General features: G+C 43.3%; 1 protein-coding gene across 1 annotated transcript in view; it reads left to right on the forward strand.

Annotated features, from left to right (window-relative positions):
- Nucleotides 1–22,977, forward strand: part of LOC118386465 (nck-associated protein 5-like) — a 101,442-nt gene that overhangs the window by 72,082 nt on the left and 6,383 nt on the right. Inside the window, exons 8-9 of the mRNA XM_035774196.2 lie at nt 13,194–13,367; nt 13,527–16,432. Coding sequence (XP_035630089.2) covers nt 13,194–13,367; nt 13,527–16,432 — 3,080 coding nt within the window. The remainder of the gene's footprint in view (nt 1–13,193; nt 13,368–13,526; nt 16,433–22,977) is intronic.

Consider the following 22,977-nt stretch of genomic DNA (forward strand, 5'->3'; position numbering starts at 1 on the left):
TGGAGGTTGGCTGACAGTGTTGAGTGAGTCACTCTACCCATCGGTGACATCTGCCTCACTTGAGCCTCAAGCTCATTCAGTACATACACTGAGTGTAAAACACATTAAGAACACCTCCCTAATATTGAGTTGTACCCCACCCTTTTGCCCTCAGAACAGCCTCAATTCATCGGGGCATGGACTCTACAAGGTGCCGAAAGCATTCCACAGGGATGCTGCCCATGTCGACTCCAATGCTTCCCAATATTGTGTCAAGTTGGCTGGATGTCCTTTGGGTGGTGGACAATTTCTTGATACACATGGGAAACTGTTGAGCATGAAAACCCCAGCAGCATTTCAGTTCTTGACACAAACCAGTACACCTGGCAACTACCACCAGACCACGTTCAAAGGCACTTAAATATTTTGTCTTGCACAATAACCCTCTGAATGGCACACATGCACAATCCATGTCTCAATTGTCTCAATACTTATTTAACCTGTGTCCTCCTCTTCATCTACACTGATTTTAAGTGGACATCAATAAGGGACCATAGCTTTCACCTGGATTCAGCTGGTCAGTCTGTCATGGAAAGAGCAGGTGTCCTTAAAGTGTTGTACACTCAGACAGAGATAGACAAAGAGTGAAAGAAGGGGTTGATGAAGACAGTAGAGAAAGGAAAGAGTTGGAGTTGGAATTATGTACCTTGTGATTTACATTTTAAAATGATTCACTGTTTTCAGTTAAATGTTAGACATTAAGTGTGTATAGAACTGTATTATATCCGAGACATATTAGATATAGAAGCCTTTGCTCATGCATTACAACAACAGTCTCAAGGCCCTGTCTCTCTAATGAGCAACAATGAAGCCTGTGATTTTCAAGACAAGGGTCCATGGCCTTAGGACTGCAATAGTGCTGGAGCAAAGTGCCCAGGTTCCACAAGAGGTTGTAATTTCTCTATATGGCTGCAGAGAGCTGAAACATAGGTCATCTTATTATTCCTATCACTGGCAATTCCCCAAATAGCCAAAGCAGACATACACATACTAGAGATGGTGGCTATAACCATTGCCTGTTCAGACACACAAACATTAAATCAAACAAGGCCCAGAAACAAGATTAATAACACGATGGAGAGTAGAAGTATTTTGGGTGTTTCCCAAAACCTTTGTTGCTAAAGTGGTATTTCATACATATCAACAAACCAGATGCTCACCACACATAAAACAGCAGTGCTTAATTTAACGACTTGCGTTCCTTCAGGCACAGAAGGCTGATTGTCAAACATCTATTTTTACTATTGTTACTGTCTCAAGAAGTGTGGCTCCTGTTGTGTTCCGGGTCAAAAATGACCAGTCATTAGAAATGAATGGGTGAGACGACAATTAGTGTTCAGGCACATGCCCATTCATCAGATGGGCACACTTCCTCTCTCAGACCCCCACATGCATGTACACACACACACACACACACACACACACACACACACACACACACACACACACACACACACACACACACACACACACACACACACACACACACACACACACACACACACACACACACACACACACACACACACACACACACACACACACACAATGACCAAATGATATACTGTATGTGAGGCTCTTGATCATATCTTTGAGGAGGGGAGAGGCCAGGAAACTGACAGTGAAGTAGTCTGATTTTTCAGTTTTTGATTTGTTAAAAAAGTTTGAAAAATCCAATAAATGTCGTTCCACTTCATGATTGTGTCCCACTTGTTGTTGATTCTTCACAAAAAAATACAGTTTTATATCTTTATGTTTGAAGCCTGAAATGTGGCAAAAGGTCTCAAAGTTCAAGGGGGCCGAATACTTTCGCAAGACACTGTAATTTTATACCAATACAATTGCTCGGAGAAGCTAAAAGGTAGGGGTCAAAATTATTGATGCCCCTGTTTTCAATACCTTTCAACATCTCACCTTGTGAGGATAATGGCACTGAGCCTTTTTCTAAAATGTTTTATGAGATGGAGAACACATAAGATTCCGTATGGACCATTCTTCCATAGAGAATCCTTCCAGATCCTTGATATCCTTAGTCTACTCTTATGGACTGCCCTCTTCAATTCAAACTACAGGTTTTTAATGGGTTTCAAGTCTGCAGACTGAGATGGCCATTGCAAATTGTACATTTTGTAGCCAATTATACATTTTTTTAGGATGGGGGTTGATGTGTGCTTGGGGTTATTGTCCTGCTGGAAGATCCACAAGTGTGGCCAAGTTTCATAACTACTAGGTTTTTGTCTAAAATGTCCTGGTACTGGGTAAAAAATAATGATGCCGTTGACCTTAACAAGGGCCCCAGGACAAGTGGAAGCAAAATAGCCCCATGACATCAAAGGTCCACCGGCCCAGATGGAATCCTTAGCCTCGTCCTCAGAGCATGTGTAGGCCAGCTGGCTGGTGTGTTTACATATTCAATCTTTCCCTATCCCAGTCTGTAGTCACCACATGTTTCAAGATGGCCACCATTGTTCCTGTACCCAAGAATGCAAAGGTAACTGAACTAAATGACTAAATGACTCACTTCTGTCATCATGAAGTGCTTTGAGAGTCTGGTCAAGGATTATATCACCTCCACCTTACCTGTCACCCTAAACCCACTTCAATTTGCTTACTGCCCCAATAGGTCATCATGAAGTGCTTTGAGAGTCTGGTCAAGGATTATATCACCTCCACCTTACCTGTCACCCTAAACCCACTTCAATTTGCTTACTGCCCCAATAGGTCCACAGACTATGCAATCGCCATCACACTGCACTCTTCCCTGTCCCATCTGGACAAGTGGAACACCTATGTAAGAATGCTGTTCATCGACTACAGCTCATCATTCAACACCAAAGTACCCTCCAAGCTCATCATTAAGCTTGAGGCCCTGGGTCTCAACCCTTGCCCTGTGCAATTGGGTTCTGGACTTCCTGACGGGCTGCCCCCAGGTGGTGAAGGTAGGAAACAACATCTCCACTTCGCTGATCCTCAAAACATTTACATTTACATTTAAGTCATTTAGCAGACGCTCTTATCCAGAGCGACTTACAAATTGGTGCATACACCTTATGACATCCAGTAGAATAGTCACTTTACAATAGTGCATCTAAATCTTAAAGGGGGGTGAGAAGGATTACTTATCCTATCCTAGGTATTCCTTAAAGAGGTGGGGTTTCAGGAGTCTCCGGAAGGTGGTGATTGACTCCGCTGTCCTGGCGTCGTGAGGGAGTTTGTTCCACCATTGGGGGCCAGAGCAGCGAACAGTTTTGACTGGGCTGAGCGGGAACTGTACTTCCTCAGTGGTAGGGAGGCGAGCAGGCCAGAGGTGGATGAACGCAGTGCCCTTGTTTGGGTGTAGGGCCTGATCAGAGCCTGGAGGTACTGAGGTGCCGTTCCCCTCACAGCTCCGTAGGCAAGCACCATGGTCTTGTAGCGGATGCGAGCTTCAACTGGAAGCCAGTGGAGAGAGCGGAGGAGCGGGGTGACGTGAGAGAACTTGGGAAGGTTGAACACCAGACGGGCTGCGGCGTTCTGGATGAGTTGTAGGGGTTTAATGGCATAGGCAGGGAGCCCAGCCAACAGCGAGTTGCAGTAGTCCAGACGGGAGATGACAAGTGCCTGGATTAGGACCTGCGCCGCTTCCTGTGTGAGGCAGGGTCGTACTCTGCGGATGTTGTAGAGCATGAACCTACAGGAACGGGCCACCGCCTTGATGTTAGTTGAGAACGACAGGGTGTTGTCCAGGATCACGCCAAGGTTCTTAGCGCTCTGGGAGGAGGACACAATGGAGTTGTCAACCGTGATGGCGAGATCATGGAACGGGCAGTCCTTCCCCGGGAGGAAGAGCAGCTCCGTCTTGCCGAGGTTCAGCTTGAGGTGGTGATCCGTCATCCACACTGATATGTCTGCCAGACATGCAGAGATGCGATTCGCCACCTGGTCATCAGAAGGAGGAAAGGAGAAGATTAATTGTGTGTTGTCTGCATAGCAATGATAGGAGAGACCATGTGAGGTTATGACAGAGCCAAGTGACTTGGTGTATAGCGAGAATAGGAGAGGGCCTAGAACAGAGCCCTGGGGGACACCAGTGGTGAGAGCGCGTGGTGAGGAGACAGATTCTCGCCACGCCACCTGGTAGGAGCGACCTGTCAAAACTGGGGCCCCACAAGGTTGCATGCTCACCCATGACTAAGTGGCCATGCACACCTCCAACTCCATCATGAAGTTTGCAGACGACACAACAGTAATAGGCTTGATTACCAACAACGATGAGACAGCCTACAGGGAGGAGGTGAGGGCTCTCAGAGTGTGGTGTCAGGAAAATAACCTCTCACTCAACATCAACAAAACAAAGGAGATGATCGTTTACTTCAGAAAACAGCAGAAGGAGCACCCTCCTATCCACATCGACTGGACAGCAGTGGAGAAGGTGGAACGGTGTAAGTTCCTCGGCGTACACATCACGGACAAACTGAAATGGTCCACCCATGCAGACAGCGTGGGGAAGAAGGCACACCAGCACCTCTTCAACCTCAGGAGGCTGAAGAAATTTGGCTTGTCTCCTAAAACCCTCAAACTTTTACAGATGTATAATTGAGAGTATCCTGTTGGGCTGTATCACCGCCTGGTACGGCAACTGCACCACCCACAACTGCAGGGTCTCCAGAGTGTGGTGCGGTCTGCACAACGCATCACCGGGGACAAACTACCTGCCCTCCAGGACACCTACAGCACCCGATGTCACAGGAAGGCCAAAAAGGTCATCAAGGACAACAACCACCCGAGGCCCTACCTGTACCCCACTACCATCCAGAAGGCGAGGTCAGTACTGGTGCATCAAAGCTGGGACCAAGAGACAGAAGCTGTTTTTCAATCTCAAGGCTACTGTTAAACAGTCATCACTAGCACAGAGAGGCTGTTGCCTACATACAGACTTGAAGAATCATTGGCCACTTTAATAAATGGAACACTAATCACTTTAATAATGCCACTTTATTAATGTTTACATATCTTGCATTACTCATCTCGTATGTATATACTGTGTTCTATATTATCTATTGCATCTTAGCCTATGCCGCTCTGTCATTGCTCATTCATATATTTTTATGTGTATATTGGGAATCGAACCCACCACCCTGGCGTTGCAAGTGCTCTATGCTTTACCAACTGAGACACACAGTACCACAGTATTAAGACATTTGAGCTAAAAACCTGGTGGCCTCTGGTAGTAGGCTGAAACTTGTCCACAAGTGGATCTTCCAGCAAGACAATAACTCCAAGCACATGTCAACATCCACAAAGAAATGGTTAATTGGCCACAAAATCTACATTTTACAATGGACATCTCAGTCTCCAGACTTGAAACCCAATGAAGACCTGTGGTTTGGGAATTGAAGAGAGCAATTCATAAGCACAGACAAAGGATATCAAGGATCTGGAAGGATTGCTCCCAATGTGTTCTCCAACTCATAAAACATTTTAGAAAATGGCTGTGCTGTTATCCTCGCATGGCGAGTTATTGAAAAGTATTGAAAACAAACATTTTGACCCCTACCTTTTTGAAAAAAAACAAACATTTTTGGCAAATACAATATAGCTCAGTATTTAAATTATTTATTTCATACAGATATTTTTGATAATCTTTATCAATGGTGTCCATAATTCTGGGCCCCACTGTTTGTGTCAATGCAGGAAGTAAACTGAAATTCTCAACCTGATAAGTAGAAGATTCATTTTTTAAATTTTGAATTGGCATCACTTCCTGAATTGACTGCTTTCATTTCGAATGGAATGAAAGCTTAAATGAGTCAGCCTTATACGGTTTCACTATACGATTAAACTGACCTTTTGCAATTACATTAATCACAGCCCAAATTACAGCACACATTCAAATATGGTCCTGTAGCTCAGTTGGTAGAGCATGGCGCTTGTAACGCCAGGGTAGTGGGTTCGATCCCCGGGACCACCCATACGTAGAATGTATGCACACATGACTGTAAGTCGCTTTGGATAAAAGCGTCTGCTAAATGGCATATATTATATTATATTATTAATCCTCCGATGTCCTTCAACATTGGAATCCGACTCCTGTCAATTTTATAAGAATGAGGTAATGTCAACCAATGTTAACCAATGTTAACTCAGCTCTTGGAGGGGCATAGAGTAATGCCAGGAACTTTCAATAAATTCCCAGGTTTTCCCGAAATTCTGGTTGGAGGACTCCCAATATCAGGATCGTATAAACAGGACATCTGGAATCTGTCCACTCTCAATGTATGTTCACTAAAATACCTGCTTCATCCGTAAAGACAATGTTCTCAGTCCCTAATTATATAAAAGCCTTGGGCATGCTTGAATATTCTATCTACCTCCATCTAAAGTAATTTAATAAGCAATGTTGTACAGAAATCAGTCTGATCGTAATCTGTAGTAATTACTGTCCGCCCTGCAGAGTTTGTCTAGTTTTCTTCAAAAGGCTATATCAATAACATTGCTTGTACAATGTTGGACCACTATTTTTTTTAAAGTTGACCTTTATTTAACTAGGCAAGTCAGTTAAGAACAAATTCTTATTTTCAATGACAGCCTAGGAACAGTGGGTTAACTGCCTGTTCAGGGGCAGAACGACAGATTTGTACCTTGTCAGCTCAGGGATTTGAACGTGCAACCTTTTGGTTGCTAGTCCAACACTCTAACCACTAGGCTACCCTGCCGCCCCTAGTTGAGGAATGTGCAAGAGGAAAGACATTTAAATTGGTCAGTGGTTCCCAACCTTTTTCAGTTACTGGACCACAAACTGACTTTTGCTCTGCCTGGAATACCCCTAAAGTACCCCTCGTGCATTTTACCAGTAGGCCTATGGTCTCATGAGTCTTCTCAAGTACCCCCTGTGGATAAGCCAAGTAACCCTAGGGGTCCTAGTAAGCCCTGGTTGGTAATCAATGGTCTAGGTTAAGGTCCAGGGCACTAATGTTTTTGTGCCAACTCCAAAGTGTTGTAGCCTTTAGGTTAAAAAAAAAGTGTTGTGCAATGAAGGCCAATCTTTCATGGCTAAAGCAATTGTTGTGTTACATTCAATTGCTCTGTAGTTCCTCCAAATTGTAATTGTGTCAACGCAATTAAGGTGACATTGCTTATCCCATGCTTGTTTCACTTTCAAAATTAATCTCAGTAGCAAAAAAACAACAAACATTTGAGTTATTGTACAGTAAACTTCCCTTAAAGTCCTTGAGATAATGAAAGGAGGAAACATTCTCCCAGCACTGGCACTGAAGTCACCCTTGAATCGTAGTTGCTGCTGTAAATTGAATGTTTTTATCTGACTGTATCAGTGATGTAAAATCTCTGAGAAACTCTTGGAGTTGCCAACGGCAATTAGCTCCCAGATTAGTCCGCTGGAACGTGCTTTGGTTTGGCATTCTGCCGCAGCGCATGGGAAATAAAGAATAGAGCGGATCATCAAATACTAGGTGAATATCAATGAATGGACCAAATTGACCTCGTCCCCAGCTCCCTGATGCAATTATTTACTATTCACATCAATTATTGCTAACAGATGACACTAATGATTTTGAGCGAAAGCTGGCGATGGCAGCCCTTCTAGAGATCAATGCCACTTAAAGAGGAGTCACAGCGCACACTACACTTGCCATCTTTCAGGGTGTTTCTATCTGGATTTGACCCAGAACCGCATTGAGCAATTATAGCACGCTTTTGACGCAGCATCTTTAAGTCATGTACGTACGTACGTGTGTGTGTGTGTGTGTGTGTGTGTGTGTGTGTGTGTGTGTGTGTGTGTGTGTGTGTGTGTGTGTGTGTGTGTGTGTGTGTGTGTGTGTGTGTGTGTGTGTGTGTGTGTGTGTGTGTGTGTGTGTGCGTGCGTGCATGCGTGCGTGTATGTATGTATGCCCAACTTTGGGACTAGTTGTGAATGGATAAACAGGTTTATCCCACATACAATTTGATACTTGCTAAATAATAGTGGAAAGACTACTGAAAATAGAGGGCGACATACTTGTTTTGCTACTGATGTAACTTCTCACCCATCAAGTATGGCTGAAAACACTCTCTCTTTGCTCACAGACTATGTGATTGAGGAGGAGGAATGAAGCTGAGTAATAGATCACTGCGTGATTATTGATCATTGCCCATACTGTATTATGCATTACCTTTTGAGATATGATAGAACTCCAAAACCCAGGGGGCTGCAGGTACAGTGAATTGTACAGTCATGGCCAAAGGTTTTGAGAATGACACAAATATTAATTGTCACAAAGTCTGCTGCCTCAGTTCGTATGATGGCAATTTGAATATACTCCAGAATATTATGAAGAGTGATCAGATGAATTGCAATTAATTGCAAAGTCCCTCTTTGACATGCAAATGATCTGAATCCCCCCAAAAAACACTTCCACTGCATTTCAGCCCTGCCACAAAAGGACCAGCTGACATCATGTCAGTGATTCTCTCGTTAACACAGGTGTGAGTGTTGACGAGGACAAGGCTGGAGATCACTCTGTCATGCTGATTGAGTTCGAATAACAGACTGGAAGCTTCAAAAGGAGGATGGTTCTTGGAATCATTGTTCTTCCTCTGTCAACCATGGTTACCTGCAAGGAAACATGTGCCGTCATCATTGCTTTGCACAAAAAGGGCTTCACATGCAAGGATATTGCTGCTAGTAAGATTGCACCTAAATCAACCATTTATCGGATCATCAAAAACTTCAATGAGCGCAGTTCAATTGTTGTGAGAAAGGCTTCAGGGTGCCCAAGAAAGTCCAGTAAGCGCCAGAACCGTCTCCTAAAGTTGATTCGGCTGCGGAAGAGCTTGCTCAGGAATGGCAGCAGGTAGGTGTGAGTTCATCTGCACGCACAATAAGGCGAAGACTTTTGGAGGATGGCCTGGTGTCAAGAAGGGCAGCAAAGAAGCCACTTCTCTCCAGGAGAAACATATTCTGCAAAAGGTACAGGGATTGGACTGCTGAGGACTGGGGTAATCCCCTTTCCGATTGTTTGGGGCATCCAGAAAAAAGCTTGTCCGGAGAAGACAAGGTGAGCGCCTCAATCAGTCCTGTGTCATGCCAACAGTAAAGCATCCTGAGACCATTCATGCGTGGGGTTGCTTCTCAGCCAAGGGAGTGGGCTCACTCACAATTTTGTCTAAGAACACAGCCATGAATAAAGAATGGTACCAACACATCCTCCAAGAGACACTTCTCTGAACCATCCAGGAACAGTTTGGTGATGAACAATGCATTTTCCAGCATGATGGAGCACCTTGCCATAAGGCAAAAGTGATAACTAAGTGGAACAAAACATTGATATTTTGGGTTCATGGCCAGGGTTAAATAAGTGATTTTTGTCTGAATTACAGCTGTAATAACCCTTTGGGAATACTATAACTTGGTTAAGCTTCTCAAGTATCCGTGAGTTATTTACTCTGAAAAAAAAGGAACCTAACAAAGGTAAAACCCGGATGCAGACCATGTCGAATAAACAAGATTTTAATATTCCAACAGGGACAGGCAATAGACAAGGCAAGGCAGGCAGAGGTCAGTAAACCAGAGGTGGGGCAATGGTACCAGGCGGCAGGTAGGCTCAGGGTAAGGCAGAGGTTGTTAATCCAGAGTGGGGCATAGGTACCGGTCGGCAGGCCGAGTGGTCAGGCAGGCGGGCTCGGAGTCAGGACAGGCAAGGGACAAAACCAGGAGGGCGAGAAAAGAGAGACTGGAAAAAGCAGAAGCTGAGACACTGGTTGACTGGAACAAACAAGACAAACTAGCAAGGGACAAACAGAGAACACAGGTTTAAATACACAAGGGATAATGGAGAAGATGGGCGACACCTGGAGGGGGTTGGAGACAATCACAAAGATCAGGATGTGACAAAAGCATGCAATCTTTCAGTTAACATGCTAATAGAGGTACAGTGCCTTGCAAAAGTATTCATCCCCCTTGGCGCTTTTCCTATTTTGTTGCATTACAACCTGTAATTTAAATGGATTTTGGGGGGATTTCATGCAAACATAAAATAATCCAGATTGGTGTGATATGAAAAAAATAACAGGTTTAAAAACATTTCAAATGGAAAAGTGTGCATGCATATGTATTCACCCCCTTTGCTATGAAGCCCCTAAATAAGATCTGGTGCAACCAACTACCTTCAGAAGTCACATAATTAGTTAAATAAAGTCCACCTGTGTGCAATCTAAGTGTCACATGATCTCAGTGTATATATACACCTGTTTTGAAAGGCCCAGAGTCTGCAACACCACTAAGCAAGGGGCACCACCAAACAAGCGGCACCATGAAGATCAAGAAGCTCTCCAAACAGGTCAGGGACAAAGTTGTAGGGAAGAACAGATCAGGGTTGGCTTATAAAAAAATCTGAGACTTTAAACAACCCACAGACCACCATCAAATCCATTATTAAAAAAAATAGAAAGAATATGGCACCACAACAAACCTGCCAAGATAGGTTCGCCCACCAAAACATCATGGACCAGGCAAGGAGGGCATTGACCAAAGATAACCCTTAAGGAGCTGCAAAGCTCCACAGCGGAGATTGGAATATCTGTCCACTATAAGCCATACACTCCACAGAGCAGGGCTTTATGTAAGAGTGGCCAGAAAAAATCCATTGCTCAAAGAAAAAAATAAGCAAACACATGTGGGAGACTCCCCAAATATATGGAAGAAGGAACTCTGGTCAGATAAGACTAAAATTGAGCATTTTGGCCATCAAGGAAAACGCAATGTCTGGCGCAAACCCAACACCTCCCATCACCCCAAGAAAACCATCCCCCTCAGTGAAGCGTGGTGGCAGCATCATGCTGTGGGGATGTTTTTCATTGGCAGGGACTGGGAAACTGGTCAGAATTGAAGGAATGATGGATGGAGCTAATTACAGGGAAATTCTTGTGGGAAACCTGTCTTCCAGAGATTTGAATCTGGGACGGACAATGACCTTAAGCATACTGCTAAAGCAACACTCGAGTGGTATTAGGGGAAACATTTAAATGTCTTGGAATGGCCTAGTCAAAGCCCAGACCTCAATCCAATTGAGAATCTGTGGTATGACTTAAAGATTGCTGTACACCAGTGGAACCCATCCAACTTGAAGGAGCTGGAGCAGTTTTGCCTTGAAGAATGGGCAACAATCCCAGTGGCTAAATGTGCCAAACTTATAGAGACATACCCCAATAAACCTGCAGCTGTAATTTCTGAAAAAGTTCGCTCTACAAAGTATTGACTTTGGGGGGGGGGTTACAGTTATGCACGCTCAAGTTCTCTTTTCTTTTTTTGTCTTATTTCTTGTTTGTTTCACAAGAAAAAATATTTTGCATCTTAATTAAACGTGGTAGGCATGTTGTGTAAATCAAATGATACAAACCCCCAAAAAATACATTTTAATTCCAGGTTGTAAGGCAACAAAGTAGGAAATGGCCAAGGGGGGTGAATACTTTCGCAAGCCACTGTATTTTCAGTTGAAGTCGGAAATTTACATGCACCTAAGTCAAGTACATTTAAGTTCAGTTTTTCACAATTCCTGACTTTTAATCCAAGTAAAAATGTCCTGTCTTGGGTCAGTTAGGATCACCACTTTATTTTAAGAATGTGAAATGTCAGAATAATAGTAGAGAGAATTATTTATTTCAGCTTTAATTTCTTTCATCACATTCCCCGTGGGTCAGAAGTTTACATACACTCAAATAGTATTTGGTAGCATTGCCTTAAAATTGTTTAACTTGGGTCAAACGTTTTGGGTAGCTTTCCACAAGCTTCCTACAATAAATTGGGTGAATTTCGGCCCATTCCTCCTGACAGAGCTGGTGTAACTGAGTCAGGTTTGTAGGCCTCCTTGCCCACAAGTATTCTATAGGATTGAGGTCAGGGCTTTGTGTTGGCCACTCCAATACCTTGATTCTGTTGTCCTTAAGCCATTTTGCCACAACATTGGAGGTATGCTTGCTTCATTGTCCATTTGGAAGACACATTTGTGGCCAAGCTTCCACTTTCCTGACTGATGTCTTGAGATGTTGCTTCAATATATTCACACAATTCCCCATCCTCATGATGCCATCTATTTTGTGAAATGCACCAGTCGCTACTGCAGCAAAGCACCCCCAGAACATGATGCTGCCACACCCGTGCTTCACGGTTGGGATGGTGTTCTTCGTCTTGCAAGCAGTAGTCATTATGGCCAAATAGTTATATTTTTCTTTCATCAGACCTGAGGACATTTTCCAAAAAGTACGATCTTTGTCCCCATGTGCAGTTGCAAACCGTAGTCTGGCTTTTTTATGGCGGTTTTGGAGCAGTGACTTCTTCCTTGCTGAGCGGCCTTCCAGGTTACGTCGATATAGGACTTGTTTCATTGTGGATATAGATACTTTTGTACCTGTTTCCTCCAGCATCTTCACAAGGTCCTTAGCTGTTGTTGTGGGATTGATTTGCACTTTTTGCACCAAAGTACATTTACCTCTAGGAGACAGAATGCGTCTCCCTCCTGAGCGGTATGATGGCTGAGTGGTCCCATGGTGTTTATACTTGCGTACTATTGTTTGTACAGATGGACGTGGTACCTTTTTGGCGTTTGGAAATTCCTCCCAATGATGAACCAGACTTGTGGAGGTCTACAATTTTTTTCTGAGGTCTTGGCTGATTTCTTTTGATTTTCCTATGATGTCAAGCAAAGAGGCACTGAGTTTGAAGGTAGGCCTTGAAATACATCCACAGGTACACCTCCAATTGACTCAAATTATGTCAATTAGCCTATCAGAAGTTTCTAAAGCCTTGACATAATTTTCTGGAATTTTCCAAACTATTTAAAGGCACAGTCAACTTATGACCCAGTTAAATAATCTGTTTTAAAACAATTGTTGGAAAAATACTTTTGTCTTGCACAAAGTAGATTTCCTAACCGACTTGCCAAAACTATAGTTTGTTAATAAAAAGACATTTGTGGAGTGCTTGAAAAACGAGTTTTAATGACTCCAACCTAAGTGTATGTAAACTTCCGAATTCAACTGTAGATAGTACTTTGGCCTCTTCTGCGGCACATTAATTTTTACTTTGTATCGTACTTAGCAGTAGGTGCCTGGATCACTATCTACTCTCCAGCGGCAGTAAAGATTGAATTGAATTTCTGAACACACTCCTTATTTTTCAGGAGGTCCAACGGAATGGGAAGGCAGGTGTTCCTGCAGTGAAGTGGCCCAGCCTCCTGAGTCTGACCTGTCCACGCAGTAGCTGCAGTGGCAGTGAGGCCTCCTTATCCAGTGCCTGTAGTGAGTACTCCAGTGGCTCACATACTTGGGCAGAAGGACGTGGCTCCTCCAAGCAGGTGAGTCTCCCAGTCCGATCTTAAACAAATTGCTGTTGCATACAGCGAAGTAAACTTGTAATAAGTTACTATGCATGAAGGTTCCTCAACATTCATCAATAAATTCCATGTCTTCTTTTTTCTTGTCGATGACTAAATTGTCTCTCCCTTTTGTAACAGTCTGCAATAAATCGAGAGAAGAGGATGAGTGCAACTTATTGCTCTGTATCAGTAGAGCAGCCAGATCTAAGCTGGAAAGAGGGCCACATTCTGAAGGGCCTAAAGAGGCTCCAAATGCGCAGCCCAGCTCCCCAGGAGCCATCTTCACTTGCCTCCACATCACATTTCAAGAACTGCATGACCTCCAACGAGGGCATATACTCTCTAGGGGTCAAGTGTGGTCCAATAGGGGTACTGCCCGCATTGGCAAAGGGAAAGCCTTTCAAGCCAGGAGCAGGAGTCAGTACCTTAATCTCTGACTCAGACGATGCAGATGATGAATCGCCTCAATCCCCAGTCAGGGAGTCCTGCTGCCCACCCATCAAAGACACTCATCATCTGGAAGGACAGCCTGCGTCTGAATTGGAAATGGCACAAGGGGAAAAGAGCTTTACGGACTACAACTCCCAAGAGGAGCCTGTAAGACTTGTAAGAAGTCCCAGCAACTCCCTATCACCTATCAAAGACGTCTTCTTGCTCAAGGGTCCTACACTGAAGCCTGGACTTAGCCCAACGGCGACCCCTACCACTGTGAGTGGACTTGAGAATACAAATTGGATAGAAAAAGACAAGCAGTCTGCCTTTACAAACTGGAATGTTATGGACAGTTGCAATTTGAGGCCAGAGAGTGTTAAACAGCCACAAGAAAAAGTTACAGACAAACAACTAGAGACAGGGGCTAGGGAAGTGAGACAACCCATTCATCATTCAGCATCCAGAGCTCTGAGTTGGGTTAGTGAGGTGAGACAGCGCAGTGCTTCCATGGATACGAAGCATTACAGAGAGCCGAACAGCCATGGTGAAATTGATACCAAGGACTACACCATTTTGGAGTCCCGACAGAGGAAAGCAATGCCTAAGGCCTGCAACTCAGCAAGGAAGGCCTTTTTCCTCCGAAGCAAGAGTGTGGACGGAGGCCCAGACCAGGCCAAGCTGCACCAGCCTCTACATCAGAAACTGATAAAGGTCAATCAAAGGTCCAAGAATCACTTGAACACTCCTGGGTCCAGTGGCCCTGGCACAAAGACTTACCTCAGCAAGGCACCTGGTCCAGCAAAGGCATCAGTACAAATGTTTGAGAAAGGTAAGAATGCTACTGGTGCAAGAACTTCAGGGCCACTTGAGAATAGGGTACAGAGCTCCCCTTCTTCTTCACCTCAGAAACTGGTCAAGGTATTTAAGCCACCTGGGCTGAATGATTACCCCAAGAGACCATCTAAAGTATCCCAACCAGTCTCCAAACTCACATCAAGTGGAGCAAAAGCCCCCAACTCCAACAATTCAGCCTGCTTTCCACTCAAACAGAGACAGCAAGACCAGCACTCCGATCCACCTCGCAATGATATCAGGTCCCTTTCTCCTCCACCCCCACCAGGTCGGACCACCTCCCTACTAATACGAACTGATCATGACTCATTACCTCAGGTGCATAAGCCTGTGGTTCAGCCCCAAACCTCTAGCACCGTGAAGGCAACCACCAATAGCACCAAATCTCAGTCAAGTCATCATTCATCTATTTTACAAAAGCAAGCTCAAGCCCCCATCAAAATGCAAGACACTCCTCATATGGATCCCAAAATGGGCTCTGAGATGAAAAGGTCTCCGAAACTGGTCCCTACCAAAGTTCACCATACCTTACCAATGTCTACCCCTATTCAAGAATCCAAGGAAACAGCCTATTCCCACTCCTCACTGAGCTGGACTGTGGCACAAACCTCTCATCAGGAAAATAGTGCCCCCTTTGTGGTGCCAAACCAGGGCTGTTTACCTGTGTCCCAGCAAAGCAATGTTGAGCCACAAAGTACAGAGCTCTTACCTCAGGCCTCAGCATCTCTTCTCTGCCATGGCATAGTTAGTAACTCTCAACATTCTATGACCAGGGTAGTGAAGTCATCCATTCTTCTTGGCTCCAAAACCAATGAGTCAACCTCAAAGCCGGGCAACAACTCCACAGTTAACACTGCTACAAAGGGAGTGCAGACTTTTGAAAACCTCTACCAGGACACCTACACACGTCCAATGATGCACTGTGTCAATGCAGCTGTAGCCAAGGTCAATGCTAGGAGAAATCTCAAGACCCGCTGTAGCTCACTAGAGGAGCCTACACTCCCACCTACAGCAGCAGAGAATGGTGTAACTTTGGACTGGGGATTTGATGAAGAGGGCTGGCTATTCAAGCGCTCAGTCTCAGTCTCTACCCGGCCTCCTATCCACCCAGTTATGGGCATGAACGGAGCAAAGGCTCGCAGTCACAGCTTCGGAGCACGTTACATGGACAGACCAAACGTCAGCAGGTCAGGAAAAGTCCGTACTCACATCAAAACTAACTCAGGAAGCTCTTTGAACTCTCTTGGTGATGTATTTTGGGGTAGTATGAGTTGCTCCAACAGCTACCATTGTCCCATGAACAGATCCCACGTTAACAATTTCATGATTGAGGAAGGCTTGCCACTACCTCCACATCTGAGGGCTTCCAGTGATCGATTTGATCTGAAACACAAGAGGTTAAACTCATCACATCTCCAGACTGACAAACAGCTCTCTAGCACCTTCTGTGAACCCATCCATGGGGAACCAGAAAGGCAGTCCACCATCGAGGAGAAGGTCATGATGGGAATCAAGGAGAATTTGCAGAAATCTCAAGAGCAGGAGAAGACAACTGAAACTAAGCAGAAATCCGTCTCATCCCTGGCAAACTGGTTTGGATTCCGCAAGAACAAGCTCCCTGCTCCGAGTGGTAAAAATGTAGATACTCAAAAGGGAAAGGAGGAGAAGAAGGAGCATAAGCTTGGATCTCTATTGGGTGGGAAGCAGGCAAAGTCCGACAAAAAGGAGAGGAGGAAAAGTGAAGGTCATCGAATGGACAGGTAAGGCTTTTATATTGTTTAGGTTGGGTAGCTGAGAAGTCATGTTGACTGTTTTACTGCTGGGAAAATAATGTTTTTGAGAGGCATCAAGATAATGTAACATCTCATTAATTACAAAATAATGCTTTGCTTTATTGAAATGCATTTGTCATACTTACCACAAAGGCCGAAATATACTGTCACTTTTCACTTAAAGTAGATTTTGATATCCATAACCAGAGCTGCAGTAATGATTAAAATCAATGAAATCCAACATCAGTATCTCTGCTTAAACCCCCTAGAGTCGACTGACGCACCTGTGCATCAATCTAAGTTGCATTACAAAAACATCCCCATCAAAATCCGTCAGTTTTATCTAGAGATCTGTTTCTTTTGCATTGGATGCGTCTCAATCCATCAAAACCACTAGTGTCGCAATTCCTCATCTGCGGTCTAAGATAGCAGAGCTAGAGCTGTGTTATACATACCATGAGACATTCTAAAAATGTGTCTTCTCACGTAAATGTCTGTTACATCCGAACGGTTTGGCCGACAAACTCAGTTTTGCTCTACAGCCACCACAAGTTTCAAGAGACTCGTCTGAAGTCGGTACGGTCCATGTGCCAATTCTGTTTGGTAGAGTCCGAACCGTTTGAGCTACAAACTAATGGGACTCCACTGTGGAAAGAGGAAATTCTCTCCGTTTTTCTCTACGACACCCACAAGTGGCTCAGGACTTGTCTGGAGGTAACCGGTACCGATTAAGAAAAACAAATGAAAGAATGAAGGTACAGTAGTCTTTGCCTGACCAAAAACGAGGTTCAATAAGTGTAAAAAAAAAGATATATATTTATATACAGTTGAACTCGGAAGTTTACATACACCTTAGCCAAAAACATTTAAACTCAGTTTTTCACAATTCCTGATATTTAATCAATCCTAGTAATAAATCCCTGTCTTAGGTCAGATAGGATCACCACTTTATTTTAAGAATGTGAAATGTCAGAATAATAGTAGAGAGAATTATTTATTATTTCTTTCATTTCTTTCATCACATTCCCAGCGGGTCAGAAGTTTACATACAATCAAGTAGTATTTGGTAGCATTGCCTTAAAATTGTTTAACTTGGGTCAAATGTTTCATGTAGCCTTCCTCAACCTTCCCAGAATAAGTTGGGTTAATTTTGGCCCATTCCTCCTGAGAGACCTGGTGTAAATGAGTCAGGTTGTAGGCCTCCTTGCTCGCACACGCTTCTTCAGTTCTGTCCACAAATGTTCTATAGGATCGAAGTCAGGGCTTTGTGATGGCCACTCGTTTGTTGTCCTTAAGCCATTTTGCCACAACATTGGAGGTATGCTTGGGGTCATTGTCCATTTGGAGACCCATTTGCAACCAAGCTTTAACTTTCCTGACTGATGTCTTGAGATGTTGCTTCAATAACATAATGTCCCATCCTCATGATGCCATCTATTTTGTGAAGTGCACCAGTACCTCCTGAAGAAAAGCACACCCACAACATGATGCTGCCCACCCCCGTGCTTCACGGTTGGGATGGTGTTCTTCGGCTTGCAAGCCTCTCCCTTTTTCCTCCAAACATAACGATGGTCATTATGGCCAAACAGTTCTATTTTTGTTTCATCAGACCAAAGAATATTTCTCCAAAAAGTAGGATTTTTGTCCCCATGTGCAACTGCAAACCGTAGTGTGGCTTTTTTTATGACGGTTTTGGAGCAGTGGCTTCTTCCTTGCTGAGCGGCCTTTCAGGTTAGGTCGATATAGGACTCATTTTACTGTGGATATAGCTACTTTTTTACCTGTTTCCTCCAGCATCTTCACAAGGTCCTTTGATGTTGTTGTCGGATTGATTTGCACTTTTCGCACCAAAGTACGTTCATCTCGAGACAGAACGCGTCTCCTTCCTGAGCGGTATGATGGCTGCGTGGTCCCATGGTGTTTATACTTGTGTACTATTGTTTGTACAGTTGAAAGTGGTACCTTCGGGTGTTTGGCAATTGCTGCCTAGGATGAACCAGATTGTGGAGGTCTACAATTTTATTTCTGCAGTCTTGGCTGAGTTCTTTTGATTTTCCCATGATGTCAAGCAAAGAGGCACTGAGTTTGAAGGTAGACCTTGCAATACATCCACAGGTACACCTCCAATCGACTCAAATGTTGTCAATTAGCCTATCAGAAGATTCTAAAACCATGACATAATTTTCTGGAATTTTCCAAACTGTTCAGAAGCACATTCAACTTAGTGTATGTAAACTTCTGAACCACTGAAATTGTGATACAGTGAAATATAAGTGAAATAATCTGTCCGTAAACAATTGATGGAAAAATGGTATGTGTCATGCACAAAACTATAGTTTATTAAAACCTCTCTACGATATGTGGGACGCAAGCGTCCCACCTGGCCAAAAGACAGTGAAAATGCAGAACGCCAAATTCAAATAAATTACTATAAAATCTAACTTTCATGAAATCACACATGCAAGATACCAAAAAAGCTACACTTGTGAATCCAGCCGACATGTCAGATTTCAAAAAGGCTTTTCGGCGAAAGCAAACGATGCTATTATCTGAGGATAGCACCATAGTAAACAAACACTGACAAGCATATTTCTACCCTCCAGGTGTGACACAAAATGCAGAAATAACGATATAATTCCTTATATAATTCCTTACCTTTGACGAGTTTCTTTTGTTGGCACTCCAATATGTCCCATAAGCATCACAAAAGGTCATTTTGTTCGATGAATTCTGTCTATATATATCCAAAATGTCAATATATTTGGCGTGTTTGATCCAGAAAAACACCGGTTCCAACTTGCTCAATGTGACTACTAAATATCTCAAAAGTTACATGTAAACTTTGCCAAAACATTTCAAACTACTTTTGTAATACAACTTTAGGTATTTTTAAATGTATTTTTAAATGTAAATAATCAATAAAACAAACTGTAGCTAGCTTTCAGGTCACGTGCCTCTAACAAAGAGTCCTCTTCACTCTAGTCTCGTTCTGAACAGTGTTAGTTCTTCATTACACAAAGGAAAAACCTCAACCAATTTCAAAAGACTGTTGACATCCAGTGGAAGCGGTAGGAACTGCAAGAAGGTCCCTTAGCAATCTGGATTCCCAATGAAAACCAATTGAAAAGAGTGACCTAAAAAAAAAAATCTGAATGGTTTGTCCTCGGAGTTTCGCCTGCAGAATAAGTTCTGTTATACTCACAGACATGATTCAAACAGTTTTAGAAACTTCAGAGTGTTTCTATCCAAATCCACTAATAATATGCATATCTTATCTTCTGGGGATGAGTAGCAGGCAGTTGAATTTGGGCATGCTTTTCATCCAAAATTCCGAATGCTGCCCCCTATCCAAGAGAAGTTTTAAACAATACATTTGTGGAGTGGTTGAAAAACGAGTTTTAATGACTCCAACCTAAGTGTATGTAACTGTAAACTGTCATGGCCAAAAGTTTTGAGAATGTGGAAATTAATAATTGTGTCAAAGTTTTCTGCTTCAATGTCTTTAGATATTTTTGTCAGATGGTACTATGGAATACTGAAGTATAATTACAAGCATTTCATAAGTGTCAAAGGCTTTTATTGACAATTACATGAAGTTGACGCAAAGAGTCAATATTTGCAGTGTTGACCCTTTTTTTTCAAGGCCTCTGCAATCTGCCCTGGCATGCTGTCAATTAACTTCTGGGCCACATCCTGACTGATGGCAGCCCTTTCTTGCATAATCAATGCTTGGAGCTTGTCAGAATTTGTGGGTTTTTGTTTGTCCACCCGTCTCTTGAGGAATGACCACAAGTTCTCAATGGGATTAAGATCTGGGGAGTTTCCTGTCCATGGACCCAAAATGTCAATGTTTTGTTCTTCGAGCCACTTTGACTTATGGCAAGGTGCTCCATCATGCTGGAAAAGGCATTGTTCGCCACCAAACTGTTTCCGGATGGTTGGGAGATGTTGCTCTTGGAGGATGTGTTGGTACCATTCTTTATTCATGGCTGTCTTCTTAGGCAAAATTGTGAGTGAGCCCACTCCCTTGGCTGAGACGCAACCCCACACATGAATGGTCTCAGGATGCTTTACTGATGGTATGACACAGGACTGATGATAGCGCTCACCTTGTCTTCTCCGGACAAGCTTTTTTCTGGATGCAACCAAACAATCGGAAAGGGGATTCAGCAGAGAAAATGACTTTACCCCAGTCCTCAGCAGTCCAATCCCTGTACCTTTTGCAGAATATCTGTCTGTCCCGGATGTTTTTCTTGGAGAGAAGTGGCTTCTTTTCTGCCATTCTTGACACCAGGCCATCCTCCAAAGTCATTGCCTCACTGTGCGTGCAGATGCACTCACACCAGCCTGCTGCCATTCCCGAGCAAGCTCTGTACTGGTGGTGCCCCAATCCCGCAGCTGAATCAACTTTAGGAGACAGTCCTGGCGCTTGCTGGACTTTCGTGGGCGCCCTGAAGCCTTCTTCACAACAATTGAACCGCTCTCCTTGAAGTTCTTGATGATCCGATAAATGGTTGATTTAGGTGCAATCTTACTGAGAGAAATATCCTTGCCTGTGAAGCCCTTTTTGTGCAAAGCAATGATGACGGCACATGTTTCCTTGCAGGTAACCATGGTCGACAGAGGAAGAACAATGATTCCAAGAACCATCCTCCTTTTGAAGCTTCCAGTCTGTTATTCGAACTCAATCAGCATGACAGAGTGATCTCCAGCCTTGTCCTCATCAACACTCATATTGTGTTAACTAGAGAATCACTGACATGATGTTAGCTGGTCCTTTTGTGGCAGGGCTGAAATGCAGTGGAAATGTTTTGGGGGATTCAGTTCATTTGCATGGCAAAGAGGGACTTTGCAATTAATTGCAATTCATCTGATCACTCTTCATAACATTCTGGAGTATATGCAAATTGCCATCATACAAACTGAGGCTGCAGACTTTGTGAAAATTAATATTTGTGTCATTCTCAAAACTTTTGGCCACGACTGTACACTACCAGTCAAAGGTTTTAGAACACCTACTCATTCAAGCATTTAAAAAAAACAACATTTTCTACATTGTAGAACAATAGTGAAGACATCAAAACTATGAAATGTACATATGGAATCATATAGTAGCCAAAAAGGTTTTAACTTCTTGCCTCGACGCATCCGGATCGTGACGATAGCATCAAGACCATTACCATAACGCAACGTTAACTACTTATGAAAATCGCAAATGAAATTAAATCAATATGCTAGCTCTCAAGCTTAGCCTTTTGTTAACAACACTGTCATCTCAGATTTTCAAAATATGCTTCTCAACCATAGCAGAACAAGCATTTGTGTAACAGTATTGATAGCTATTGCAGGCTAGAATAGCATTTAGCATTAGCATTCAGCAGGCAACATTTTCACAAAAAACAGAAAACCATTCAAATAAAATCATTTACCTTTGAAGAACTTCAGATGTTTTCAATAAGGAGACTCTCAGTTAGATAGCAAAATCAGTTTTTCCTGAAAGATAATTTGTGCAGGAGAAATCGCTCCGTTTTCTGCGTCATGTTTGGCTACCAAAAAATAACGAAAATTCAGTCATCATAACGCCAAACTTTTTTCCAAATTAACTCCATAATATCGACTGAAACATGGTAAACGTTGTTTAGAATCAATCCTCAAGGTGTTTTTCACATATCTCTTCATGATATATCGTTCGTGGAAGCCTCCTCTCTCCTCTCAATCACTGGATGACTGCGTGCAGCTTGTAGATTACACAGCAATTTCAACAAAGGACACCGGGCGGACACCTGGTAAATGTAGTCTTTTATGGCCAATCTTCCAATGATATGCCTACAAATACGTCACAATGCTGCAGACACCTTGGAGAACCGATAGAAAGGGCAGGCTCATTCCTGGTGCATTCACAGCCATATAAGGAGACATTGGCAAACAGAGCCTCAAAAATCCTGCTCAGTTCCTGTTTGAAGTTTCATCTTGGTTTCGCCTGTAGCATCAGTTCTGGGGCACTCACAGATACTATCTTTGCAGTTTTGGAAACGTCTGAGTTTTTTCTTTCCAAAGCTGTCAATTATATGCATAGTCAAACGTCTTTTTGTGACAAAATATTGCGCTTAAAGCGGGCACGTTTTTTTATCCAATAATGAAATAGTGCCCCCATAGCTTCATTAAACAAATCAAAATATATTTGATATTTGATATTCTCCAAATAGCCAGTCTTTGCCTTGGCAGTTTTGCACACTCTTGGGATTTTCTCAACCAGCTTACCTTGAATGTTTTTCCAACAGCCTTGAGAGAGTTGTCACATATGCTGAGCACTTAGTGGCTGATTTTCCTTCACTCTGCAGCCTACTCATCCCAATCCATCTCAATATGGTTGAGGTTGGGGGATTGTGGAGGCCAGGTCATCTGATGCATCACTCCATCACTCTCCTTCTTGATAAAATAGCCCTTACACAGCCTGGAGGTGTGTTGGGTCATTGTCCTGTTGAAAAATAAATTATAGTCCCACTAAAACCAAACCTGATGGGATGGCGCAT

This window comes from Oncorhynchus keta, chromosome 7 (assembly GCF_023373465.1).
Source record: "Oncorhynchus keta strain PuntledgeMale-10-30-2019 chromosome 7, Oket_V2, whole genome shotgun sequence".
Taxonomy (NCBI): domain Eukaryota; kingdom Metazoa; phylum Chordata; class Actinopteri; order Salmoniformes; family Salmonidae; genus Oncorhynchus; species Oncorhynchus keta.